This window comes from Phyllostomus hastatus, unplaced genomic scaffold (genome assembly GCF_019186645.2).
Source record: "Phyllostomus hastatus isolate PE091 unplaced genomic scaffold, TTU_PhHast_1.1 phas_contig_150, whole genome shotgun sequence".
In the NCBI taxonomy this organism is placed as follows: Eukaryota; Metazoa; Chordata; class Mammalia; order Chiroptera; family Phyllostomidae; genus Phyllostomus; species Phyllostomus hastatus.
The window spans coordinates 7,891,204-7,918,197 of record NW_025333611.1 but is presented as its reverse complement, the minus strand read 5'-3'; the positions used below and the strand labels follow the sequence as shown (position 1 = coordinate 7,918,197).

Genomic DNA, 26,994 nt, shown 5'->3' with positions numbered 1-26,994 from the left:
TTTATTTCTGATATTCATCACAGTCATAACGTTCAAACAATTTACCTGAAAATGGCCATGGCAATGAAATCAATAGCTGCCATGCTCCGTTTCTGCTGCATAAACATTGTTTTGCTATTAACAAATTTGCTCGAGAGAATGAAAGGGAGCATTTGCGTGGCTCCGCTCCACGGTGTCCGGGGGACGGGAGGGTGACAGGAGAGGAATTGACACATTAGTTTAAGTCAGCCACGTTTCCGTGTCCGCTCCGCGGCGGAGTCATTTTTCAGTGACATTTAACCTCATAAATGTAATTCATGGTTCTTCGGGGGTTTACGGTACCTGTTGTTTGTAAAACTCCTTGACCTTAGGGATGGAAATTGCATTCACAACCCTTTCTCGTCAAACCTTCCGAGGGCCCAAGACTAAATGAGTTCTAATGATCTCAGCTGCCAGGGGGCTGGTGGTGTAAGGCACACGGCACTTAACCCGGTAAAGGCCCCTGTCCCCCTTTTAAGTATAACCCTGTTTTTTACTTATAAAGCGTCGTCCAAGGCCATCATCCCTCCTGCCTGCTAAAGACTCTGAGGACGGTTCCGTAAGACCATCTTATGCAATTGGAACCCAATTGAAAATTCATAGTGAAACTGCCCCCCTTCAAGCCTGAACCGAGTTATTCCATCAGCTGACGTAATTGTACCACACAAAGGGCATACTGACTGTGTCACCGGCCAGGGAAAGGGGCAGCTCCTATTTCCAGATCGAAGAAATGGTTCCTTCAGTGACATTTCAGTCCTGGGCTAATACATTGTAGAGGATTTTCCGCCTCCCTTTATACTGTAGTTCAGGATAAAGCAGAGTGAGCTCACACATCTGGAAGAAAAATGCCAGTGTATTTATTTATTTTTTTTGGTATATTACTTTTGAGTTCCTCCTTTTAAGAAAAAGATGATAATACAGTTTTTTGAGTTTTTTGACAGCTCCTAGCCATTGACACCTCACCAAACCTTTTAAATGGGTAATTATAAACGAAGGGTAGTTTCGGAGGCACGTAGCACACGAGATATTTTTGTGTGTGTTTCAATTCTGCTGCGTTAGAAATGGGGACATAATAAAAACCAGAAGTCAGGGATTTTCTTTTATTAGAAGACTATGGAAAAGATTGGTTCTGAACGAATTAGTTCACATTTTGCAGATCCCAAAATGCACAGCATTCTTCCCCAAAGCAAGAAGTCATTAACACCATTTTTCTTGTCAGTCCTTCACACTGGAAATTTGTCCCACTAAGGACAAATGCTTATAGCAACGTCTGTCATTCATTCTGATGGCAACTGTGTATTGCACACCTACTATATTCCCTTAGCACGTGGTAGGCGTGAGACACCAACGTCATTACATGCCCCCTTTGCAAATGCCTGCTATGTGGTTGGATCTGTCCTTCATTTACATACAGACGTACTCTGCCATCCTGATTGGAGCGCATTCGAAGGTACCACAAAGGCTTCGCATCCTCAGGAGTCAAAATCCCCAAGACAGTGAATTCAGCATTAAGGTGACTGTAAACCAGAGCCAATAATGTCCTTACAACTTTAATAACAAATCACTCAAATTCCCCTTTCTGAGAATATATGCCTGATTTTTTTAAATAGTAGCTCCTATTTTCCCACAACTCAAATAGTTGTGAACTCATTTTCATAATATCTTCCTGAAAATATCCAGATGGAATCCTGAGAAATATCTCTTAATACTGAAAGTTCTTGTTTTTGCCTTAAGGGAGGGGTGGTCTTTGGAGACTTCATGGAATATTGTGATATCTAATAAATCCAAATTCTTCAAATGAAATTGTTTTGTAGCTTGGATAACCTAAATAATGTCATATTTACATCCCCCCAAATGAAATCGTTTGTAGCTTGGATAACCTAAATAATGTCATATCTATAGCCAATGCATCAGGTGTAAAATGTACCATTATAGTATACACCATAGGAAAGAAAAAAAGACACTCGCCTACAAAAAGCTGAGACCCCAAGGCATTACCACCTCAGTGTCATAATGAACTATTTACAGGCCAAAAATCTCACAGGTTATATAATCTTGGCCTCGGACGAGGAGAGAAGTGAAAATCTGCTCTGAGAATTCGAACCACAAGATGGCACGCACACACAGGCGGGAGTGCATCGCACTCTCCGTGAGGTCCAAAACACTTCGAGAGAAAGATTGGAAGAGATCTCAGGCTGGCTGTGCCCTCAGGTGATGGCAGAAGCAAATGATTTAATCCCGGCCAACAGGCCTGATTTGCAAGCTGTTAAAATGGAGGCGCTGCATGCCGTAGTCCAGTAAGGTGAAGAGACCTCCCTATTTTTCTGACCCACGAGGTAACCTGGGGCCCCCTGCAGGACCACCTCCCATCCCCTACTCGAACTCCATGGTGTGCAGAGCTCTCTTCTCCAGACTCCTAGGAATCTAAGGAAGCTGGTCTTCTACAAAGCCGTGTTCATCCGCCCTTGGCTGGATGGACACCTGAAGTGTGGACTCACATTCTCATGCAAGAAGTCCTATCCTCTTTGAGTGGATCCCAGAATAATAATCTTCAAGTTACCCACTGACTCTACACCCACGCTGATCGCTGAGACGGGAGGACAGTCAGAGCACAGAGCTGGCAAGAGCAACGGCGCCCAGAGTCTGACCTTAAAGTAGTCCAAGTGCCTGTCTGGTGGAAGGTCGGTGCCCGGCCGCCGAGATGCACCCCTGCAGTGCCCTCGTGATTCTCCGTAGGAAGGTTCCCCCCACGGGATGGTTTCCACACCCAACCTCCCCGCTCTCCTTCTACACATTTATTGTACTAACTCCCACCGTAGGCGTGTGCGCCGACAATGGAACCTCATTTTAGGCTTAGCCTAAGTGAAGCAATTAGGAAAGTCAATCATTGATGAATTTTCTTGGTTTTCTTTTCAGTCTTTTGTTACCTCCCGAAGTCAAGTGCGAGTGACGTTAGAATGAGCATCTCTGCTTTTCTCTCTGATAATGGATGTACTCGGGCTGGGCAGGACCACACGCATGCAGGGCACCCGTATGCATGGTCCATGCTTGGAAGCTCAGACGTGGTTCCGTTAAGGCGCTGATGCTTGTAAATGCAAGGTTCTGAAGGTTGGACGGCACAGCTCTCTATCTGCTGCCTCCCATTTCTGCTTGAGGAACCCCCTTTCTTCTCTTACACTCTCTTCGAGTTTGAGATTTAGTGTTTTGACAAATAGCAGGCCTTGAATTCTTTAAAGGGATTATGTCAGCCTTACCTGGCTGCCGCATTTGCTTGTGAGGGGATAGGATCTGGTGAACCACGGGTCCGTTCAGCGCTTCTGCGGCGTCTCACGGCCCCTCCCCCACACGTGAACCTGTTTTCCTCTTCGTGTTTTTCAGTGGATTGCTTGGATCCCACCTGCTCCAGCCACGGGGTCTGTGTGAACGGAGAATGCCTCTGCAGCCCTGGCTGGGGTGGCCTAAACTGTGAGCTGGCGAGGGTCCAGTGCCCGGACCAGTGCAGCGGCCACGGCACCTACCTCCCCGACACGGGCCTCTGCAGCTGCGATCCCAACTGGATGGGTCCCGACTGCTCCGTTGGTAAGCCGAGAGGTTTTCTCCTCGCTTTCCCCGATACTCGTGTCCTGTGTCCTCCGTGAGCCCAAGGTCATGGGCGTCTACTCTTCAGACTCAGCTGGGCCCTTGGTCCGGGGGCATAACTCTCTTCTCCTCCACCAGGACGTCTGTGATCCTTGAGAAATAACAGACCCCCGAGTAGGTTCTCGCTCCTCGGTGGGGCCATCGCTGCAAATGGACGAGGGGCCCGGGAGGGACGCTTCCATTTGCATTACAGATTTCCCCGCGTATGCTCCCTAAAGGCACCAGAAAACAAAACAGAACGACTCGGGCCCAGGCAGGCTGAATGGAACATCCTATAAAACAGAAGAGAGGCTCCCTTGGGGTGCGCGTGGACCTGCTATAAAGCTCCGCGGTCCTTCGGTGACAGGCGGATAATGAAGTTGTGCTGTACACTTTGTTTTCCTAAAATTAGGAGCGTGTGGCTTACCTCCCAAGTGACCTCGCCAGGGAATGGTTCAGCAGAGCAAGGCGGCCCCAGCCTTCGCGAGGGCAGTTCCACTCACCGCCAGGGGCCTCTCTGAGCGAGGGACCACCCTTCCGTCCCTCCCTCTGGCAGTGAGACAGCTGTCCAATCGCCACGGCCCTCGGGCAGGGAATGTAGGTGAGGCTCTGCCTCCTGCCTACAATGGGAAAGGAAGGAGTACTTCAGTGCAAAAAGAAAAAAAGAAGACTTGGTTCATGTGGACTATTTTGGAAGCCACTTGACTCTGGCTTCAGCCCTGAGGCTGGTGGTCGAGGCTGAATGCTGCAGAGAATAGGGGGAGGGGAGCCCTAGAGGCGAGGCCCCACTGTGCTCAGGACACGCCCAGTGTGACTTTGACTGAGTCACCGGCCCTCCCTCCTGCTCTGGTTCCCCCCAGCCCGGGCCTGGCGGCCGGGCCTCCCTCAGCGGTGGGTGGGTCGCAAGGATGATGCCTAACCGTGCTTGTCCTTGAGTGAGAGGTCTGGAACGCCAGAGAACACACGTCTGTCTGTCTGTCCCTCTCCTCCCCAACCACAAAAGACTTTGAGCTCCTTTGAGAAAGAGGCTGTGGAAATGCCGCATAGTTCCAGCGCCGTCACTGCCACCAAGGTGGGGGTCTGTCCTCATCGTGGGGATGGAGCTGTGGGGTCCCCTGGGGGCCTCGGGCCAGTTCAGGCCCTTGAGGGGGAAACACCCCAGCTGGCTGGGGAGTCAGGATTCACAGGCGTCTCTTCAGGGGGGCACCTCCCAGGTGACTTTGCCAAACTGGACGGCCCCTGTCCGAGCTGCTGCTGCTGCTGCAGTGGCCCCCAGCCCTAAAACAGCGCGTCTCACACTCCAGCGAGCGTCAGAGCCACCTGGACGACTGGTTAAAACAAATATCTGAGGCCCACTCCCGGGAACACTCCCAGAGTTTCCTGCTCCAGAGGCCCACCCGAGGCACACGCATTGGCATTTCTGACAAGTCCCCAGCTGCCGCAGTGACGCTGCTGGCCCAGGGAACCCCCGCTCCATCCAGGAAAGACGTAGCAACAAGTCAGTCCCCGGCCAGTGCAGAGAGAGAGGCCCCCCGAGGTGACGTGGTGCTGGGCCCTGGGGCCTGCTCCGGGGACCAGGCCGCGGGCGAGGTCTGGCCTCCAGCGGAGGGTCTCGCCGGCGGCGGCGGTGTTGAGCTGTAACCGTTGTTTCTCTTCCAGAAGTGTGCTCAGTAGACTGTGGCACTCACGGCGTCTGCATCGGGGGAGCCTGCCGCTGTGAAGAGGGCTGGACAGGCGCAGCGTGTGACCAGCGCGTGTGCCACCCCCGCTGCGTTGAGCACGGGACCTGTAAAGATGGCAAATGTGAATGCCGAGAGGGCTGGAATGGTGAACACTGCACCATTGGTAGGCAAACGGCAGGCACCGAAACAGGCACATATTGCTTTATTTTCATAAATCGTAGATCGATAGTGATGGTCGTGCACTGCCACCGGCTGTTCCTTCAGGGACACGCGTGCTCTCCAACATTCTTGCAGCCCCTCCAAACCTCCAAGGGGACGACAGCAAAGGGAAAAGCAAGCTCCCCCGATGGAAAAGGCTTTCCCTTCTTTCCAGAATTCCAGATTGGGAGGAAAGGGACCGCAGAAGAAAATCCGCCCAAACTAGGGGTCCTGGGGAGGGAGAAATGCACACGCATGGGAAATTGTCAGGGCCTGGAGAGAGGACTCACGTCACGCTCCCAGGGGACTGTGGTCTGCTCGCAGCTGGCCGGATCACTGGGTCCCTGCCTGCCAGCAGGAGTTAAACTCGCTGGTTTTAGACAGGGCCGGATGCAGGCAGGACCAGGACTCCCGGGTTTCCCGGGAAGCCTCGCTCCACTGTAATGGGTCTGAGCATCCTCCTGCTGTCCCCAAGACGAGGCTTCCCCCTTGGGCTCCTGCCCCTCCCCATCACCACCACGGTCATGGTCATCGGATGGCTCTTCCTCTGGCCCCATTGCATTCTCACTCAGCCTCCTCTCTGTAAGCTTCTTGACTGAGAATGTTTTTTAAAGGGCCCTTTCTTTGTTGAGAAGTAATAGTTCTCAAGTTTCTTCAGGGTTTTTTTGTTTGTTTGTTTGTTTGTATTTTGTCTTTATTGTGGTTTGGGGTATGACCACACTAGGCGGAATGTACCCAGTGTTCCTTTTCACTGAGGCGACGGAAGCCACATGTCTCGGACAGCTGAGTGACCTCCACTTCACCTCCGGCTTTCAGATTTGCTGTTTAATCAAGTCAAGCCCGGGATTCATTTCATGCCAAGCTGGCTAATTCACTGGCTTGCGTGAAACGCTCAGAGAGGTCTGCACACCACTGGCTTGCCCCTGGCTAGCCGTGTGGCTGGGGGCCCTGCCCTCTGTCCTAGCCCCGAAACTCTCGCCACAGACCATCCACCTGGAATGGGAGACCGGCGTGAGGAGCCTACCCAGGACTGACGCGGGCGGTCAGCCTCAGTTTCCCATGCTGTTCATTTGGGTGCTTGCGCAGAGAGGAAGCGCACTCTGCATTAGGCTTCCCCCGACTCCCCCTAATTGGACATTCAAGGGGCAGCGTGCCGATGCGGGCCGCAGCCGCAGCACTGGGACCCTGCCGGGACAGTCGGTTGGCAGTGAATTGTTTTTGCAATCTCTCAATGATGCTCCAGACCCTGCTCTCCCTGCAGCCACTCTCATCTTCAGTTCCCTGCAGAGTCTGGGGGAGGATTCAGAAGACTTTCCGGGGGGGAGGATGTGCACAGCCCACCCCCAAGACAGTGTCAGATCTCACTAGCAGCTTCCGCGGGCAGGGCCATTCCTCACGCCGTGTTTCTGCATGCCCGCTGTGGTTTAAGTGCTCTCCCCTCCCCCACGCCTCCGTCGCCCCCAGCCTCACCCCACAAGAGAGCTCCTTGCCCGCCAATAACCTTTAAGTAGAAAATCCCACGTTCCCTCCATCCACACAATCCAGCTGCACCTCCCCTTGGCTCTCCCCTCCCCACAGCTGCCGAGGGCCTGGTGCCCCGCAGCGGTGCCTGCTGGCTCTCCCCTCCCTGCCGCCCGTCCCGCGTCTGGGAATAGCTCACGGGAGGGCAGCCCAGAGGGGTCAGAGCAGAGTCCGGAAAACCTCGGCCTGTGGGGCCAAGTGTGGCCTGCTGCCTGTTGTTCTGTGGCTTATGAGCTAAGAATAGTTTTTACACTTATTAAGGGTTGAAAAAAAAATGTTAAACATCTCCTTGCATTGGACAGTTGCATGAAATTCAAATGTCAGTGTCCGTAAATAATCGTTATTAGCAGAGAGCCACGACTATCTGTCGATGTACTGTCCAGTTCTACTTTGAGCCTTGGCGTTGAATAACCGGGAGACCCCGTGGTCCACAAAGCCATTTGTTGTCTGGCCCTTCACGGGAAAAGAGAAATGGCCAGCTCTGGATTAGAGAGCGGCACAATTCCTGATGCGGAGAGAGGAGAAAGTGGGTCAGCGTTTGCGTTAGGAGAAGGACCCGGCTGAGGCTTGATGGACACCAGGGCCAAGAGGAAGGGAGGAGGGTCGCACGTCACCACGGGGAGTGGAGAGGAAACCACAGTTGAGCTGAAGTGTTTCTGGGGCCTTTGGGAGTGAGCTGGGAAGGTGACCCCTTGAGTCTCCGTAGAAAAGGGTGAGAATATAGCCAGCAGGAGAACACGGGGCATGCTTCCCTCCAGCTAGCCCTTTCGGTGAGATGAATTGGAGAAGCAAGTTTCTGCTCCTTGAAGTGTGTGGCTCAAGTTTCGCATCTCTGTGCGCCGAAATACGAGTTCTTGAGAGACAGAGAGAAAATGCGCGTTCATGTGCCAAGTCCAGCTCCCAAGATGAGGAGAGCAGTGATCCGGGCAAGTCTCTTGTGCAGAGCAGTGATCTCCCGTGACTCTGAGAGCTTGTGCTGTGTAACTTATAAACATCTTTATCGCCAGTGCCTTTTCTTGGGAGAAGTTAGAGCTCTCTGGTTTCATTGGTAGGATGGATGCTGTCTCCTCGCAGTCATGTTTCCTGGGGTTTGCTTAAAAAAAAAAAAAGGACAGACATACCTTGGTGGGTGAGATTTGCTACTCAGAGTCTGGAGATGTCCGTACAAGCGCGATAGCTTGCTTCTCCACCTCTGGCTCCAGAGCTGCTTCGTGGAGTTTTCATCTTTTATTTTGAGCAGGTTCTCCTGTCAATTCATTTGAAGTAAATGCCACAATTTACAAGCCCAGAATCAGTCCTCCTCAGGGATACTGACAGTCAGACAGGAAAGAGAGGCTCTTTGATCCTTTCCGAGCAGAGCCTCGAATGCTGCATTGTTGGAAATAGAAAATAAATAGGAATGAAATGGCACCTAGTCTGCAAACAACATTTTGGGAGATGAGGGGAAGGACAGAGCTGGACGGCTAGTGTTGGGGTACTTGGGTTGTCTGTGGCCCCTTTTCAGAAGGTCACGGGAGGCAGTTCGAGTAGGGTCATTGCAAACAGTCAGCTGAATAATTCACATCAGCACTTGTGGATCCCATTTATTTTGCTGAAGGAAGCAAGATGATGGATGGGTTGGGGGAGGGGGTGGATAAAACACAGACTTTTAAAACAATTGGGGACAGTCACCAGGATGCACTTCTGGAATTTGGGAGAGTACCCAAATGCACTTCTGGAATTTTTTCAGCCACATTATATATTTTATATTGGGAAATTTAGTATATATGGCTAAAAAATTAAATATAAGGTATACTATTTCGATGTCAATCATTAGAGTTAACTTAGCGGTAGCTTGGATTCTACCAAACCATGATTCTTATAGTACTTCTTTCTGAGAAGTTAAGTACAAGGTTTGGCTAAAATTTGTAGAAATGCATGGATAAGAAATACGCTTTGAATCCAAATCAAGCACAATTCATGTTTAGTTTTGTAATATATTGTATTAGCATTATTTGGATGGGCCGCATTTTCTCATGAATAAATCAGAAGGCACACTGTGTGGTTAGAATACTTTTATTCTTTCAACATGATTCTCAACTGGGTTTTTTTTCCTACAACCTGCCACCACCACCACCAGCCCTTACTAACAACTTCCTAAGGCCACCCAAGGCTGTAACACCAGGGCACAAAGGAACCACAGGGCAGTTGGAGAATCACTGTCAACTGAAGTCAGCTCAGATGAGCATCTCCTAAAAGGCAACAGAGTAGCTGTTAGCGTGCTGTGTGAGCAGAACAGGTGAGCATCTACAGGGAGGAGCCAGCGTTCCTGTTCCTGCCGAATGCAAGGAAAGAAGCCAAATGCTCATTGAGAGTTGTCGCTGTTGTCTCCTGAATGTGGACTGTCCAGACATCTGTTCTGAATAATACAACCTAACAGACCCATAGAACGAATCCACCAACACCAGGCACCGACCCTGGGTGAGCTGTCGGATGTCTGGGTAGTGAGCAATGTCCGTCATGGTTACTCCAACTCATCTTGTCTATGTGGTCGTGACCTCCCGCTGCTTCTCAGAATGATGGGGACTCTGTTCCCAGGACCGTGTGAGGCTGGGCGACCTGCCCACGAGCCACACGTCAGAAAAGTTTTCCTCTGTCACACGGGGGCCCTTCCGTTTTTCCTCTTTAATTGGTCGGGGGAAAAGAAACAGGTCCTTGTGACGTTAATAAGGAGAATGAATCTTTACCCGAGGTAAAACCAGCTGTGCAACAGCCTGACGTGCTGGTTAAGTGATTGTCATCAAAAGTAGGCAGGTCACAGTCCGAGAGGGAGAGAGCTTCAGAGCCGCAGGGAACAGGCCGGGAAGGAAGCGGCTGTCAGAATTAACCGGCTTCAGACTGAACACAGCTGCTTCCGCCTCTCATTCCCTCTCCTTTCCGTGCGACGGATCTTTTCTCGGGAGCGATTATCCTTGAACATTTGAGCTTTCACGACTCTACGGCAAGATCAAGTCGAGATGAAATTAGCCACCGTGGAGCCGTCCCCACCACCAGGTCCGGGGACGCGGCTAACTCTCTGATTGGTTAATTAAACCCATTCCTCCCGGGGCTCTGGCTGGGCGCCTGTCCCAGGAGCTTCATCTTTTTTGAAGCGAAAACCTAAAGGGACGGTCTTTCATGTTAAAAATGATGGACGAACTCTTCGCCAAGCACAAAAGACGTTCTGCTGCTGCTTCCCCTGCCCCCCGACCCTACAGTTTGGCCACAATATGAGTCTTCTTGTTGAAGGTCGGTCATCGTCGCATGCCCAGGTGTTCTCTTTGAGTCTGGGCCAGGCGGTCTGCACAGGCGCCCTACCCAAACCCAGAACAAGGACCCGGAGGTAGCAGTTCCTGGAACACATTTTCACCTCACTGCAAAACAGTAAAATACCATGAAAGGGGAAAACAATGCCTCACACAAGTAATGAGATTCTCGTCGCTGAGCGTGTTCACTTTCTTGGCCTGGATGCCGAAGAGGGACGTTGAGCATCAACGGGAACGTAGACTAGATAGACACAGAGCTTGCCCCAACTTGATGGCACAGCGGCTCTGGAGCCTAAATGGAAACATTGTTGATGCTTCCTGTGTGCTTTTGTAATATCTACCCACGTGATGAGCTCCCATAAAAGGACATAAGGAAGGAAGCCTCGGCGTCTGAGTCCTGTGGGATGACAGTGACTTGGCACCTTCGTTCTACGATCCCCTGAATGTTTCCGAGGGTCCCGTCCACGTGCCAACTCACACGGAGCCCACAGTGACAGACCCGAAGAGCAGAACGCTTGCTAAGAGGCATGACTGACTTTGCCAAGACAAAGAACTAAAGACATAAAATCCATGGGAAAGAGTTAGCATGAGGAAGATTCCAGACTGTTTAAAAGAAAGCAAAACCCGTAAGACTAAGAGCTGTTAAAAAAAACGGGATGTGCTGTCCTAGTGTGCGCGGCGAGCTGTCACTTCCAAGTCTGTGGTTCTCGGTCCCACAACACGCACTCAAGACTTGACAGGCCAGGGAGAGGGACGCCCAGCGGGCCCTGGAGGTCTGAGCTCCCGGAGATGCTCTGTATGGGCCTTTCCTCGTCGCTCGCTCTCTGGTCATTGGGTGTCACGAAGGGTAGGCTGATGGAGGATGGGGGTCCCTGTGTCCCAGGCTTCACTTTGCCACCACCATTCTGGCTGCCCTTGGAGAAGGGACCTGACCTTCCCGGCCTCTGGGCCATTGAGGGGTCTGGACCACATAATTGCTTTCCAGAGCATGGTCCACAAACGAGATGATTTTGCAAATGTACAAGTATATGTTCTTGATTCCTAATGAGGGGCTTTTAAAAATAAGTATTAAGAAAAGCTGTACCTAGTTCCTCACACTCATGATTATACTGGTATTATGGCTAAGGGATGTGGCTCGAGTAGGTAGCGATGCTAGGCCCGAGTAAATGCAAAAAAAAATATTGAGTAAATCAAGGTGCAGATTGCAACTATTACAGATACACTGGGTCAGTGACTGAATTTAGAACACAGGTGGGTGAGATGATCTCGAACAACCTGTTCCACATCCAGAATTTTATTGCAAAATCATGACTGGGCTGTTCGAGCACAGTCCAGCCTGTCTTCCCACCCGGCTCCGTAACGTGCACTGTACGTGGAAGGGGTGGACTCGGCAGAGCGCCGGCTCAGTGGGTGGCGTGTTGCGGACTCATTGAGTATAGTCACTGGTGCTTTGTTGTTCGTCCGCCTGCTCATGTCAGCTCCAGTTTGTACCCAGCTTCCCTAGGGAATCATTTTGTGCCTTGAAAACCATTGTTACGTCATCTGAATCATCAGGCCCCGCTTGACCCACTTGCATTTGTGTCCATTAACAGAAGGAGATCGTGTTGAAGCAGGAGTTCGTCTGCCTGTGCTTGCTTGTCTTGGGCTCAGGCCAATGCTCGCGTGACAATGACGTGCTTAAGACAGAGGCCTCTGTGTCAGTCTCCCTGAGATCAAATCCTAGCTGCTTTCCTGATGTCTGCGTGCCTCAGTTTCTTTGTCTGTAAAATGGGAATACTGAAACAGCCTACCTCATTGGGTTATATGTAAAGTCCTTGGCACAGAGCCTACCATACAGTAGGAGCCAAATAAATGCGTGCTCATATCATCCTCATCCTCATCCTCATCATCCCCCGTCATCACCATCACTATCTAGCACCAATGCAAGAAATTACAGGGCAAGGGAGGATTAGCAAAATAAACTTCTTGTTATGACCGTTCTACTGCCATCCACCCCCTTTCCATACCTGCCTCCAGCCCATCCAGCAGTTAGTGGCGTGTCCAACGTAGCACCGGCCCATCATTCATGTCCTAAACAAGTTCTTGCAGAGAAACATAACTGCCTCTCTTACCTGGAATTAAGTCTGCTTATGTTACCAAACATCCCAGTTGTACATGGAATCAAATATCCTTATGTTAATAGAGGCTTATTATGTAATCCCAGTTTGCTACTTTCAACCAAAAGTTCTCACAATAGTCCTCTTGGACGCACTCTGGGAGAGCCCAGAGGTCTCCCTGAAGACTTGTTTTTAATTCTGGGGTTGATTTGTGGTAAGTACAGTTTTAAAAAAATTTTTTTGCACCCAGCAGTTGGGAATTCTGTTATTAGTGAATAGGATAAAATTTTAGTTTTTTTTTTTAAGCCAGTGTTTCTCAAAGTAAGGGATATAGAGATATTCTTGAGAAGTAAAAAGGATGCTGTTCTCCTTTAAGGAGGAAGCCGGCGTTTCTCACGTAGGAGGACACTGCCGGGCCAGGGTCAGAGCACCTGGTCCTGCTCTCTCCTTTCCTCTCTGCATCCCATTCCTGGGGGGTCTGGTGCCAAAATTGTATTCCCAGTGGTGCCGTGCCTGAGGAGGAACCCAGGGGGGCTCTGCTTAGCTGCACACATGCCCTTTGGAGACCTGCACTCTCGCCGACGGTCTGTCCCTTAGTCAGCCCACTTAACTGTGTCACAGTTACCCTCACCCCGCCCGAGCTGCAGTTGCTCAGCTTCTTGGAGCAAGACCCGTGGGTAACACCCGGGGAGCCTTTGCAATTCCTCGGCTCATCTCCCGGGTTATCGGGAGCCACACAGAGAATCCCAGATGTCCGTGGTAAGAAACAGATTTTGCATTTCCTCCCGAGCTGCCTGCCTAATGGGGTTCAATCTCAGACCAAGTCACGTCTTTTATGGCACCCTATTTCACGGGCCCTTTTTAAAAGGCTTGCCTTTGACGGCCTTTGGAAAGTAGGGTGTCGTCATTTTGAAAACCCACCGGTCAAAGTCGGGGTTTACTGCGTTCCCCTGCACCCTTTGGCCACACATCTCTGTGCTTCATCGTAGTCAGACCCACGGGAGTTCACCATACCATTGACCATCTAAGTCTCCCCTCCACTGGTAGGAAAGAAACCACACCACATCGCGGCAAGGAGAAAGCCAAGTGTTTCATCATCCACATTCTCCGGATAATTAGGATGGATTAAATGACAAGAGAAAATGCATTTAGTTAATCTTTCCTCTAATTAAAAAAATATCCCTAGCTTTAAGTAAAGTGTTTGTTTTTAAAAACATATTTTCTTCATAATCACAAAGGGGGAGCCCTCTTTGGGCCTCAGCGGTAGAAGCAACATCTGCAAGGTAATGAAAAGCTACCAGCCAGTGGGTTTTACGATGACGATGAAGATCCTGAAGGAGCCTGCTCAGCCTTCCGTGGTGGCTTTCACCGCGGAGTCCTCCGCAGGCAGCCTCCTTCCGTGGTTCGTGGTGGCGACACTCCCTTTCCAGTCCCCGATCGCCGAAGATGCGCTGGCCTCCTCCTGGGTCACGTGAGGTGGTTGACGCAGCAGCGGCATACAGGGCCCAGCGCAGATAACGCCCGCCCCCTTTTCATCATAAAATCTTCTACTACAAAATCATAAGCATGTCGTTCTGTAACATAACAATATCACGCTCAAGCACGCCGTATGACACTTTAGGTGAAATGTTCAAATTGAAACTATGAATTGTTGCACCCGTATTATTATCCTGCCCTCCCTACTCTCACCCCAAATATTTCTAGAAGTTTCCATGGGTGTCTTACATGCTCATTATAGCCTATTCAGATTCTTCAAGCTTAGCCTCCTCAGTGAAGCCTGCTACCTACAAAATTCACTTCAGGGGGACCCTACATACCTCCCCCCTCCAGCGCCCATACCCAGCATGTGGAAGCCAGCACCCTTTGCACCCCTCGAGAAGGAGAGAATGCCACATTCCGCCACACGGGGGCACTGTAGCAGCCGTCCCCACATTTCTTTGAGAAAACTGCCTTTCATTTTTGGTCTGTATCTCCTCTCAAATACGTCCAGGGTTTGTCCCAGGTCTGCACCACAGGACAGACTCCATGGGGTCCTTTGCATCTCTGCCCCTTGACCCACCCTCAGACACCCTCCACACACCCAGGGCTGGTGGGGGATGCTCACGACCCTCCCTACACCGCCAGGCTCTGAACCCCAGTTTGAACTCAGGTAGGACCCCTGTCCTCTTCACAACCAGCTCTTTACGTAAAAACCTCCTTCTCCCTCCTCATTTACGTTAAGGGTTCCTTCCGTTGTCGGCCGGCTCCCCTGCAAATAAGAGCCCCTGTGGTCTCCCACCCTCATCACAACTGTGTCGTGGGCGGAACGGAGAGAAAACTGCTCCCACGTCTGCTAAACGCCGGGTCTCCAGCGTGTCACGGCTCGGCTCTTCGGGGCCGATTCCTCTCATCCCCCCGCACCACGCACACCAGACCACGCATCACAGAAAATACAGCCTGCCAGGCCCCGGAGAAAGGAAGGGTTAACCAGCGTTCCAGAGACAGAAAGCCCCACATCACGGCTGTTCATAAAAAATTAAAACTGATGAGACTCCTGGGCCACACATTTCAAGTGCAGCCACAGCAGCACCTGGTCAAATTAGCAATGAAGTTGGTTAGAACTTGGCCCAGAAGGGTCATCTGTCTAAAGCCGTAAGCAGAGTCCTGGGCTCTGATAAGTGTGAGTTGCATTTCTGCTTTATTTTTTAGATTATGATTTAAACTTCGAGAGGAATGGCCAGACAGCCCTTGGCTAATTGTCTTAGAAATGACGCCAGCGGGTAGGGAGCCTTAGCAATTATAAAATAATCACCTCCCCAGCTAGAGGAAACGTTTGTATCTGATTTTATTCCAACAGGTTAGCAAGCTGGCAATCACAGGTCACGTGACCGCATCCCAAACACACTCTAAGGACAGGAAACGCAAAGGCCCCAGTGGCCTGTGCCCTGCAGAGAGTGAGATTGTTTCTTTTCATTAGGTGCATGTAAGCCCAGGAAGCCCAAAAGTCATTGGTCATTGCAATTCCCATGAACAGGGAGAGCGACTGGAGCGATCACAGGCAGGAAGAGAAACTAGCTCTGGCCTATTAATCCAGGGAATGCTGGCAAGTCAAGTTGGGTCCCTTAAGCATGTTGCTATCAATTTGCCACCATACTTTGAATGTGAACTGATTTAACTTCTTATTTCCACTTAATGGGGCCAAGAAAGATCTGTATCCATTCACTTACAGACCTGCTCTCCGGGGGTCTGATACAGGAAATGTTATTATATCATAGAGTTGCCTAGCACAGAAAACCATCTACCCAGAATTAAACAGCTTGAAACACAATACACATCAACACCCACTCCACGCGCTCCAAACCTCCCACGCAGTGTTTGTAGAATGTAACATCTTCGTCTCTGCTAACTATTAACACTCATTGTCGATACTTGACTGTTGTGGTGTTTGTGCAGTGGGAGGGTGGGGCTGGTGTGGGGGAAGGTGCAGCAAAGGAATTCAGTGCATGAGCTCTGGAATCTGACAAGCTCAGGTTCAAATCCAGACTCCGTCCACTGCGAGCTGGGTGAGCTTTAGCAAGTTATGTATCCTCAGTATCTAGTTTTTTTTCCATCTGTAAACTGGGAACAGTACTACCTATGTGCGACTGTCGTGAGGTCTTCACTTAACACAGCATTGATACTCCGTAAGTGTTCACTTAAAAATTGTTAACAGCCCTTGCTGGTATAGCTCAGTGGATTGAGTGCGGGCTTGCAAACCAGGGGTCGCCGGTTCGATTCCCAGTCCAGGGCACATGCTTGGGTTGCTGTCTGGGTCCCCTGTGTGGGGTGCATGAGAGGCAACCACACATTGATGTTTCTCTCCCTCTCTTTCTCACCTCCTCCTCTCTCTAAGAAGAAATAAAATCTTTAGAGGAAAAAAAATTGTTAACACACCCTGGCTGGTGTGGCTCAGTGGATTGAGTGCTGACCTGTGATCAGGAAGGTCTCTGGTTCGAGTCCCAGTCAGGGCACATGCCTGGGTTGCAGACCAGGTCCCTAGTTGAGGGTGTGTGAGAGGCGACGATCATGAACCTCTCCCACACTGGCGCCTCTACCCCTTTCTTCCTCTCTTCCCCTCTCTCTAAAAGTATATAAATAAAATCTTTTATAAAAATCATGAACGCCCCACACCTTCATACTGTTACCATAGTTTCCCCAGTGTATCTTCTCAGAGTCCTTAAGGAGGCGTTAGGGGTGACACGCAACTGTAGAGGGAAGGGGGCCCCACACCCCAGAAAGAGAGGCAGGGTGCTAAAACCTCACGTGTTAACCCCAGTGTCTGGGCCCCTCCTGTCGCCTTCACTCTTTCAGGAGGAGCTTGTTGGGACACTGGGATTATGTGACCCAAAGAAGGGAGAACACAGGGAGCGAGAGAAGAGCAGGGACAGAGGTAGACATGGCCCAGCAAGGGGCCTCCTGCCTGTTGGAACACCGTGGGCATTAGAAACGAAAACGAGACAGCCACACATCCGTCATCGCATGCGTGTCAGGGCCTGTCTGCTTCCAGCTGAGCGATGGCGGCATATTCATGCACTCCTGAGGCATTGGTGGAGCACCTACGGGTGCTGGGTGCAGCACATGCTGCCTCTGGGTGAGCCCCTGGACAGCAGGGCTCAGAGAGGAGCGGTTTGCAGAGGGGCGGGTGACACTCTGAGGAACTCCAGCCTCCCCTGCTGCTTAGCCCTCGTGAGACTTTGCTGTTTTCTAACTCGAGACCCCCTTCCTGGTGTGTCTGCCGATAATTTTTGGTTGACTTCTCAACATCCTTCCTCGCTCACAGCTTCCCAGGGCAGTCAGTGGGTGGGAGGAAGGAAGCCTTAAGCTCCAAATGGTAGTTTAAGTTCATTTGTAACACAGTGTAATTAAATGAAAGAAAGCAGTCAGGTATCAAACCGGGTGGCTACGCACAAATGACTCCCTCATAACTGTTCATATTTTTCAACAACGCAAGAAATTTAGTTTAATCAAATGAAGATGGCAACTCATTAAATTTTTATTTTCCTTCCTATCCTTATTTATCTTTTAATCCTCCATATATGGCGCTACTTGTTCCTGTTAAATAACACCCATTAATTAAGTCTCGTCTTCCCTTAGCGAGATAGCTATATTCTTATTTATTATGAAAACCGGGCTTTAGATGCTTATAATTTAATTTAGTTGGATTACCGCTTGGGCATCTCTAAGGGAGAAAACCTGGAGGTTTAAAGGTGGAATTACGTGGCGAGGGGAGGGAGTGGCAGGCGCCGAGTTTTCCTCTCGTTTCCCGGTGGTGGGAGGAGGTGGACAGGCCTTTCCTCTGTCCAGGGGTGGGCCCGTATTCGGGTAATGAGGGCGCTTTCCGTCGGAGTCTTCACTGACTACGAGAAGGGGCGGGAGGACAGCAAGAGTCTCAGACCCGAGTGCCCCTGTGCTGAGGAGGCCAGAACAATGCGCGTGCCCTGAACCAGGCGTAAGACAGCAGGGAGGGCCGTACACTGGAAGGTGAAGCCCCGCCCGAGGGGGGCAGACACGACCCACCTCCCCGAAGGGAGGTGGTGCTGTGCGGCCTGGTTTCGCCACATTGTCCATTTCTCCGTACACGCCAGAAATCGGGATTGTCCCGCCTCGTCTCCCCGCCTCCCAGTGTGGGCGGGCGACCAGAACTTTGCGAGAACGCTGCACAGGACAGGCAAACGGGGCGGGGAGCCGTGTGCAGCGGCCGTGAGTGGCCGCCGCCACCCCCCACTCCGCGGCAGGGCCAGCGCTGTGCCGGGGAACGTCTCGTGCCTGGACGGAGACTGGGGCAGCGTCGGCGTCTTTCCGGCGTCTGAGGCGGCCCAACTCCCCCGGGGACCGGTTTGAGCCGGCGGGAGTGTCATTACCATGGTGCAATGGTGACGCTTTGCACTTGCACAGTGCATTTTCTCCAAGGAGCTCAAAAGACTTTGTGCGGCCGCAGCGCACCTCCCAACCACCTGTGAAGCCAGCAGGTAGCGGTCGCCCCCGGGCGCACGGTGAGCGGCGACAGGAAGTGTGTTACCCGAGGCCGCCAGGCCGGCTCACTGGTCCTAGTCCAGGGCCTGCGTCACTGGCAGACAGCCTCCAAGGAACATGGGCGGGGTTTCCCCCCTCCCCCCCCCCGAGCAGGGGCGGGGTTTCCCGCCGCCGCCCCCTCCGCTGCGCTTTGTGGTTTCCCTTCCTTCCACCCGCTCCCGCTCCCGTTGACAGGGAAGCCCCACGTCTCAACGGTAGACACCAGCCAACTGAGCCAATGACTGATTCTTGTCGTGCATGTGGGTGTGTGCCCGTCTGTGTGTGCATGCGTGTGCACGCTTGTGCGTGCGCCCGTCTGACTTCGCGGCAGGCCCAGCATGGTGCACCCGTGGCCACCGCAGCACATCTCTGCGTGGGTCACCGGTCTAATGCCAGCCTCCGAAATGCCACTTCTGCCAATGTCCGACCCCTAGGGATCCCACATAGGTGTCTGTGGGATGCTAGTAATTCCTGCTGCTCGGGGCCCCTTCCTCTTCCGCAGACGGGTAGAATTTCAGCTTCCATTACAGAGCTGGCGGGCATGCCCACTCTTTGGCCGCAGCGGTTAACGGGAAGGGCTGGGAGGCAGGGCCAGGAGTAGGGTCTTCTCGGTGCTGCCTTGGGCAGAACAGCCGAGAAAGTCACACCGACCGGCAGTGGTCAGGGTTCTGCTCTGTCATCATTGTTCCCCCTTTGACTGCGTGCAAGGGCTTTGCTACAAAACCTGCCTGCCCAGCCCCTTCCCCTCGCTTCAGGGGCGTTTTGCTGTCTAGGCCCTGCCCTCCTCACGGGGGACTCCTTGGGCTTTCAGGCTTGACCCAGAGAGAAGGCTCCATCCAGCACAGCAGGGTAAACCTGTTGATCTGTTTCCCGGGGCCGGGGGGGCGGGGAAGGGGGGGGCGGTGAGCAGAGCATGTGCGTGGTGCATTTTCTCGATTGCCTTGTTCTTCCTCCTGGATCGTCTCAGATCAGGCTCAGACCCTGGGGACACTGCCCAGCAGGACCGTGCACCGCAGCCCCTGCCTTTCTCTGCATGTGTGCGTGCGGGCCACAGGCAGCCTTCATGGGCAGACGCAGGCCTGGCTGTTCCAAAGGTGTGCATTAGGGAGGACACTGGACTTGCTGACCTCGGCCCTGCAAGGCTGTCCTGCCCGCCAGCTGCCCATCGGGGTCCAGGAGGGAAGGGACTCTAGAGTCACAGGAAACCGCCTTTCCTAGGGGTGAACACTTGAAAGACCCCACAGAAAAGCATCGGAAATCTCTCGATCTGGTCAGAAGTGCAGTGGGTTGAGCGGCCAGCTTCAATCGCAGTGTTTTATCTGATGCCGCTAGGGCAAAATCAATAGTGAATATTTTTAAAGTATGGAGATTTCAAAAGCCACCTCTTCTTGGCTGCCTTGGGAGAGAATGACTTTGCTTTCCGCTCAGCCGTTCGGCACGGCAGCTCTCGAAGGCCAGCCGAGGCGTCTTCCCGTCAGCGTCCTCCGTCACGCCTCTCGAGGTTCCATGCCGACAAGTCACATTTGCATTTTTTGTAGCCACGTGCACAAACATACAGCCTTGGGAGCTAAAGGGTCGCCCCATTGAGGGCACCTTGGTTATAACAGCCTCAAGATGACATTGGAGAAATTCAAAAAAAACAGGGAAGCTGCAGGTATCCTTAGTGCAGCCGAGTCCGGTGGGGCCTCCTCAAGTGTCCTGCGGACCGTGAATGGAATGCCACCCCACCCCGTGACCCCACGCTGTAGGTCTGCCAGCAGATTTCAGCCCACCCTGCTGAACTAGCCTTGGGGCGAAGTTGACACCAATAGGCAAATAGGGGAACCGAGGGAGGCTCCACTGGTCAGCAGGGAGTTCGGCCACCGCAGTTTCCACCCTCCTCTGCCCCACTCAGGTTTCCGAAGCGGCTGAAGCGCAGTGCCAGGATGCGTGGCGGCGACGACGCACCTGGCTGGCGCAGCAGGCCTCTCGGAGGTTGCGTCTCACTGATCTCAGCGCACCGAGCCGGCTTTGCCCTGGCATTTATATTCCTGCTTCCCTCACCAGTGAGACTGGGTTACACTAAGTCATGCAGCTTTAAAATATTTCCTGAGCAGTGAAAGCAAGTGATTGCCGTGTCATAAAATCACATCTTTCAGAAGACATTCAAATGTTACTGATACCGATCGCGGCGGAGTAGAACGTTGCAAGCCAAGACTTTGAGGGGAGGGAGGTGGAGGCCCGGAAAATGGCGTGAGACCCATACTTACAGACAGCAGTCAAAGCCCAGCCGGGAATGGCTTTAGAGGCTACAAGTGCACATCGCTGGGGGGTTTCCTCTGGGTTTTCCCCCCAGGCTGTGACATCTCCCCTTTCTCTTGACACCCTCACACTGCCTCCCAAGGAAGACGGTCTCTGGAAGGGTCGATTCCTTTGCCACCCAGTAGCAAAATGTGCTCTCCAGAAAACCTAAACGATCCGTTGCCTTGGGGCCTGGGGTACGGCAGGTGCTCGCCAAGTGCTGGCTGGCTTGAGGTTCCCTAGACATGACCCTCTCGGGTTCTTCAAGAGACAGAAAAGAAGAAGTCACACTCCAGCCAGGAATGTGGGGAGGGATGCCGTGCGCTGGCATCAACACCGCTGTGTTTCTCAGCCACAGGGGTCTGTGTCTTAGGAGTCGGGAACTGGATCGAAGAAGGAAGCAGGGATACCTAGTACCTGAAGCAGAAATCAAGTACCTGAAGGGTTTTTCCTGAGTTTTGGAGGATGAGGGTTTACACAAGGGACGTGTCATCTTAAGACATGCATTTGAAATGGAGACAGTATCACCCCCAAGGAGGTAAAAAATGGTTCTTTGGGAAGGTGAAAAAAAATCTTATATTTAATGTATAAAACACATATATGTGCAATAAGTAAACGGATAAAAAGTGTATCGGTAACATTAAAATTTCATGATTGGGAGAGGAGTTAGGAGGAAAAGGTCTGACGCGTTCATGGGGAAGAAGATGATGACCCAGAACAAGCTGAGAAATACTCATCTGGTAGACGAGGTGATGGGCTGGTGCATTTCTAGCACATCAATAGCAGTGGTCTCAGGTGTCTCTACTAAAGATACATTATTGCTTAGGAAACGTTTGCCAACTCCTACCTCTGTCTGTGTCACCCCCGGCCTGCTGGCCCAGGCTTATACCTCATCAGTTTGGACTGAAATCAGGAGAAAGGCCAAATGACCCCAGGCCATTGATTTTTTTTTTTATGTGTTTTGCTTTTACCGATTAAGTTCCCTTTCCAGATAAAAACAGCTAGCCGTCCCTGAGTGCTGACCATGAACTTTGCCAGCCCCCGTGCTAAATTCTTCATGTGCCTTCTCTCCTCTAACCCCCCTATCCGTCTTGGGAGGCAAACGCTGCTGCCACCACCGTGGCGCGGGTGAGAAGCCTGGCTCAGAGAGGCTAAGCAGTCGGTGTCGGTCGTTCCTGTCAGTGACAGGAGAGGGTGGGTTCTAAATCCAGGCTTACTCGCCAGGGACCCGGCGGCACCATTACGCTCCTCGGTTGGCCTGCTTTGACCCCAGGTCGCTGCAGCCACGGGATGACCTGGGAGGCTAGCCACGTAATCGAGGTATCTGGGCACCAGGGAGGCAGCCTCACCTAGACGTAAAGTCACCGCCTGCAGGAGTGGTTTTGCCGGAGATGGAGGACAATCCCCTGTCAGGACACTCTGGGGTCCTCTGCCTTACCTGCGCCCCGCCTCCCGAGGCCCAAAACTGCACGAAGCCATCTCGGATTCCGGAAATGACTCACTGCTCTTCACCGGCCGGCTTTCCCAGGTCTCAGCCGACTTTCCATCAAGAGTTCGCATTCCCACCAACTTTTCATTAAATTAATTATTCAAAACAATTCAGAGTGAGCGTTCTCACAGCCACTGTAACTCTGCCGTGACTATATTAAGGCGTAAATTGAACAGCATGTTTTGCAATAGAGTTAATTTCGTATTCACCAGAGGACTGAGTTATAGTTGCTGTGGGAACCATTTCGAATCTCTTGACTTTGGCGCATTTAAATTTCCAACCTCAGCACTGCACATCGTAGCATATTTCGTATGGACGCTTAATTTGCTTCACGCCGTGGCCCGGCTACCCTGAACTTGGGAGACCTGCCCGAGTACAGCAAAACAGCCTTCTGGTTTACCTAGCCTTCTTTCTTATCCTAGCATCTATGATACTTTTCAGAGAACTGGCAAAAAAAAAAAAAAAACAATTCCCATTTTATCTCGAAAGTGTCTGTTTTGGGGAGTTGACTTTCTTGAAGCACAGTCGGTGTGAGAAGCAGCAAGTCTGGGGCAATGTCAAGTTCAGCAGGCAATGCCATTGTGTTTGTGGAAGAGCCAGGATCCTTATCCGAGGGTGTTTTTTGGATCCGTGCTGCATGATTCGGTACACAGGGGGTAACCTCTGAAAGCTCCGCATCCTTGCCTGTGTCATTAACCATGCGGGCATGCACGGCCATGCATAGAACTTACTGGAGCGCTGGAAAAGCTAAACATTTTCCAGAGCCACAGAAAACCCAGTTATCAAGACGCATGGTGGGGCCCCTCTAAAAGGCACATTCACCAGAACTGGCGTAGAACTCGGGCTGGATCCTGGTGGTCTGGAATCCACAACTAGGGCCTGGTGAAGACGGAGGCTTGTTTGGGAGGAATAGCGGAGGGAGGTGAAACTCGGAAATGGTTGGAGAAGTGAGCATTCCATCAACAAGGGTTATCGATTTTTGTAGCGTTATTGGAAAAATCAGTCGTGCTTTCTGCCTCCGGGGGATCGCTCCGCTGCGGTTCAGGAGTGCATGCAGGAACTCTGCAGGTTAGCAGCTGAGAAGCAGCCCCCAGTCAGCATTTAATTATCCATTTAGTTAAAACGTGACTTAGCAGAAATGTACTGCTGTTTTGCATGTCGAAAACGTATTTGAAAGGAGTGGTTTTTGTTTCTCTGTAAATGAGAGGATTTCGAAGAGGAGGCTCTCCTCGCCTGGCTACGGGCATGCTCATTGTGCAAAAGCAAAGAGTAGCACCTGACACAGCGCAGGCCAGAGGGCGGGGACTCTGACTCCTGTTCTGTGCGCTCTCAGAGAACAAGTCTCCTAATTCCTCTGCCGTGCCATGTAGAACTGCATCTGCTGGTCGAGACTATTGCTAAATTTGTAGGTAAAGACCCTGTAATGACCAGTGGCCTCCCCCAAGTCCTCGATCAGCTACAAACTTCTTAAGAAAAGGACTAGAACGCTACATGCAAATAGAGTTTCCAAGGGCAGGGTAAGTTCTTGATGACTCAGGGTGACCTGGGTCACAAGGTCAGGAAAGGGTGAACAATTGAAGGAGCTGGATTCCTGTGAAAGGGCAGGAGTGGGAGAGGTCACGCTCCAGCCAGAGGAAAGAAAAGAGGGTGAAGAAGCAGAGGACAGATTGAAATGTTTGTGTTGTTTCTGTACCATGCAGAAAGTAACATAAAACATGATTTAAAAAATAGTCACTGTATGAGGCTATTGAACACATAGTGTTTTGAGACCAAATCTTCAGGGACTTGCCCTGGCTGGTGTGGTACAGTGGATTGGGTGCTGTCCTGCAAGCTGAAAGGTCACCGGTTCAATTCTCAGTCAGGGCACATGCCTGGATTGTGGGCCAGGTCCTCATGTGGGAGCATGTGACAGGCAACCAATCGATGTTTCTCTTCTTCTCCCTCTCTTCCTCTCTTTCTAAAAATTAATAAGTAAAATCTTTTTAAAAAATACCTTCAGAGAATTTGGAGAGATTGGTTGGTAAGGAAGGCTTAATAGATTAGTAAAGATAGATAGATAGATAGATAATAGATAATGGATAGATGATAGATACAGGAAAGATGGACAGCTGCATGGCTGGCTGCCTGGACGGCTGCCTGGCTGCCTGGCTGGATGGATGGATGGAGATTTCTGTTTAAGTTTGAATGCCACAATTCAGATGGGTCAAGCTGACCAACAGGAATAAATAGAACACAAGGGGACTAAAATCCAGGTGTCATAACCTGGGAGGGAGTCCGAGGTGGTTCCAGAGGCCCTGTTGCCAAGAACAGAATAAAGCTGGTGGGATGAACGCAGCTGGGTGGTCCGAAGTCATGGCATTAAGAACGTCAGGAAGTCCGCTTGCTAGAGCGGTTGCGTCTTCCCGGACAGGGCCTGGGCGACTGGTAGTTCCCTGCTTTCCCCCACCCATGCCACCCTTCCCCCTCACCCCCAAATACTGTTTTCAATAGTAAGGCGACTCCGAGACGAGGGCAGAATCACCCCAAAACCCAGCCTCCTCTCAACTTCATTTGTTTGCTGATGCCCAGCTAAGGAGTTTAATTTGTTTGCGTCCCCCAGAGTGCTATTTTAGGGACGGAGTGTGACATCCTCTGCTCTTGTGTCCCTAAAGTCTTTCTTTTCGAGGGACGTGTAGGGAACCCTACGCACACACAGAATCAGCTGGGCCACGCAGAATCAGGGGAGCGGTGTGCGTGGGACGATGCTCAAACCACCGCCACGGCTCGCCAAGACCGTCCCTGGGGCTTCCTCCTCGCCAACCTCCCCGTCTGTTCCCCCAGCACAAAGGCACCCTTCAAAATTCAAGTCAGAGCAGGCCACTCCTCTGCCAAAACCGCCTTGGTGGTCTCATTTCATTCAGGACAAAGCCTGTATCCTTGCAGTGGACCACGAGGCCCTGCACAGTCTGGCCCTCCCCCATCACCCTGTGCTCGTGTTCTCCCTGCGCCCAAGTCTCCAGCCACACCAGCCACCTCACTCTCCCTCCTCCACCCCAAGAGCACTTTGCCCCGGGGCCTTTGTACCTACAGTGCCCTCTGCTTGGACTGCTGTCCCCGGTATGTGGCCATGACTCGCTTCCTCCCCTCCTTTGGGTTTTCGCTCAAAGGCCACCTTGTCAGCGAGGACTTCCCTCAGCACCCCATGTACAGCAGCACCCCACCACCATCGCCCCATCACAACCGCCCTCCCCGTTTCTTTTCCCTAGAGCAACATTGCCACCTGACGTACTCTATTAATTTCTTTTTCCTATTGTGGCTCTCCCCAATAGAATGTAAGACCTGTGAGAATAAGACTGTCTATTCTGGTTAGCACTGCATGCCCTGTGTCTAGAAAGCACCTAGCATTTGGCTGATACTCAGCAAATATTTCCTGAATGAATGGAACCATGAACACATGGTCCTCCCCCAGCATTGGGCATGTAATCACGCAGTCAGTTTCCACCACTGGATTAGTAGTTCTCCCTCAGCGGTCCTTTCGCCCTTGATTCCCACGCAATAGGCTCATCGAAGACAAGGGGACCACTCCTGACTGGGGACCCCCAAACCACTCAGGTTTGTGGAGGTGGCTTCCCCTGGCAGGGTCAACATGGGGCCCTGTCTGGTTCTCAGCTTCAGAAACTCCAGCTTGGTTGTGGGAACAGGGTGGGTCAAGTTCTGGTTCCTCCCATGAACCCGAATTCACCCATTCGTTAATCCCCAGTGAAGGAAACCCACATCCCCTTCTCGGTGTAGTCTCTCCCTGAGGGGAACTTCGTGGGGGACGGTGTAGTCTCTCCCTGAGGGGAACTTCGTGGGGGACGTGAGGCTAACAGCAGCAGACTGCTTGGGGCGCAAGGAATCAGAGCGAGGGGGAGGACGTTCTGCGGCCGCCCCTCCCCGTGGAATCCTACCCGGCCGGAGGGGAGCAGGGTGCATGGGCTCAGAGTTGGCCTTGGCCTCGGTGCAAACCCTCGGGCTGCCATTCTCAGCGATTATGCCCCTGGGCAAGTTCATTAACCTCTCTGAGCTTCAGAGAACTCCTACTTCCTGTGGTCCTCGAAAGGGCTCAGGAATGAAATAACAAGGATGTGAAGTGCCAAGCCCCTGGCACCCACTCGTCAAAGGCAGGTGGTGTTCCTTTTCCTCCAGCAGCAGAACCCACTCACTTCGGGATTGACCTTGACCTGCTCTTGCTCTGCGGGCCCCTTTTCCACACTCCAGGCAGATGGCTGCTGTCGGTTAACAGGCTTCTCTGAGCCTGGTTGGGGGTTCTAGACCCCGGAATCCCTCACAGTGTCACCTCCCGTACCTCCTGTGTTTTAAGGGAAATTCTGTAGGGAACGGGCTGCCTCCACCATGTGCTGATCTCACTCATGTGACTCTCAGGAAAGTACCTCATCGTTCTCCTTTCCATTTCAGTCTTTGGAGGGCACCTTCCTGGGGCCTTTACTAAATGGGCTACACCGACCCTGGTTTAAACAATAGCACAGAGTCGGCCCTTACGGCCAATACACGTGCAAACCAGAGGCTCCCGCAAGCCACACAGGCCCCCTGCTACCGTCTCAGGTGACTTTTAACAACAACAGCTGTCCATTCTGGAACATTTACTATGGGCATTTACATGTATTCTATACAGCACGGGTAGTATGTACGTTATTTACACGTACTTACACTCATGGCTCAGCATGTAGTAGGTGCTCTCTCTTTGAAATCCCAACAACCAGGAACTTTGATTGCCTTGGTTTTACAGAGGAAGAAAC

At 51.8% G+C, this 26,994-nt stretch overlaps 1 protein-coding gene across 1 annotated transcript in view; it reads left to right on the top strand.

Annotated features, from left to right (window-relative positions):
- Positions 1-26,994, top strand: part of TENM2 (teneurin transmembrane protein 2) — an 842,102-nt gene that overhangs the window by 716,373 nt on the left and 98,735 nt on the right. The window contains exons 11-12 of the mRNA XM_045827298.1: positions 3,397-3,597; positions 5,296-5,481. Coding sequence (XP_045683254.1) covers positions 3,397-3,597; positions 5,296-5,481 — 387 coding nt within the window. The remainder of the gene's footprint in view (positions 1-3,396; positions 3,598-5,295; positions 5,482-26,994) is intronic.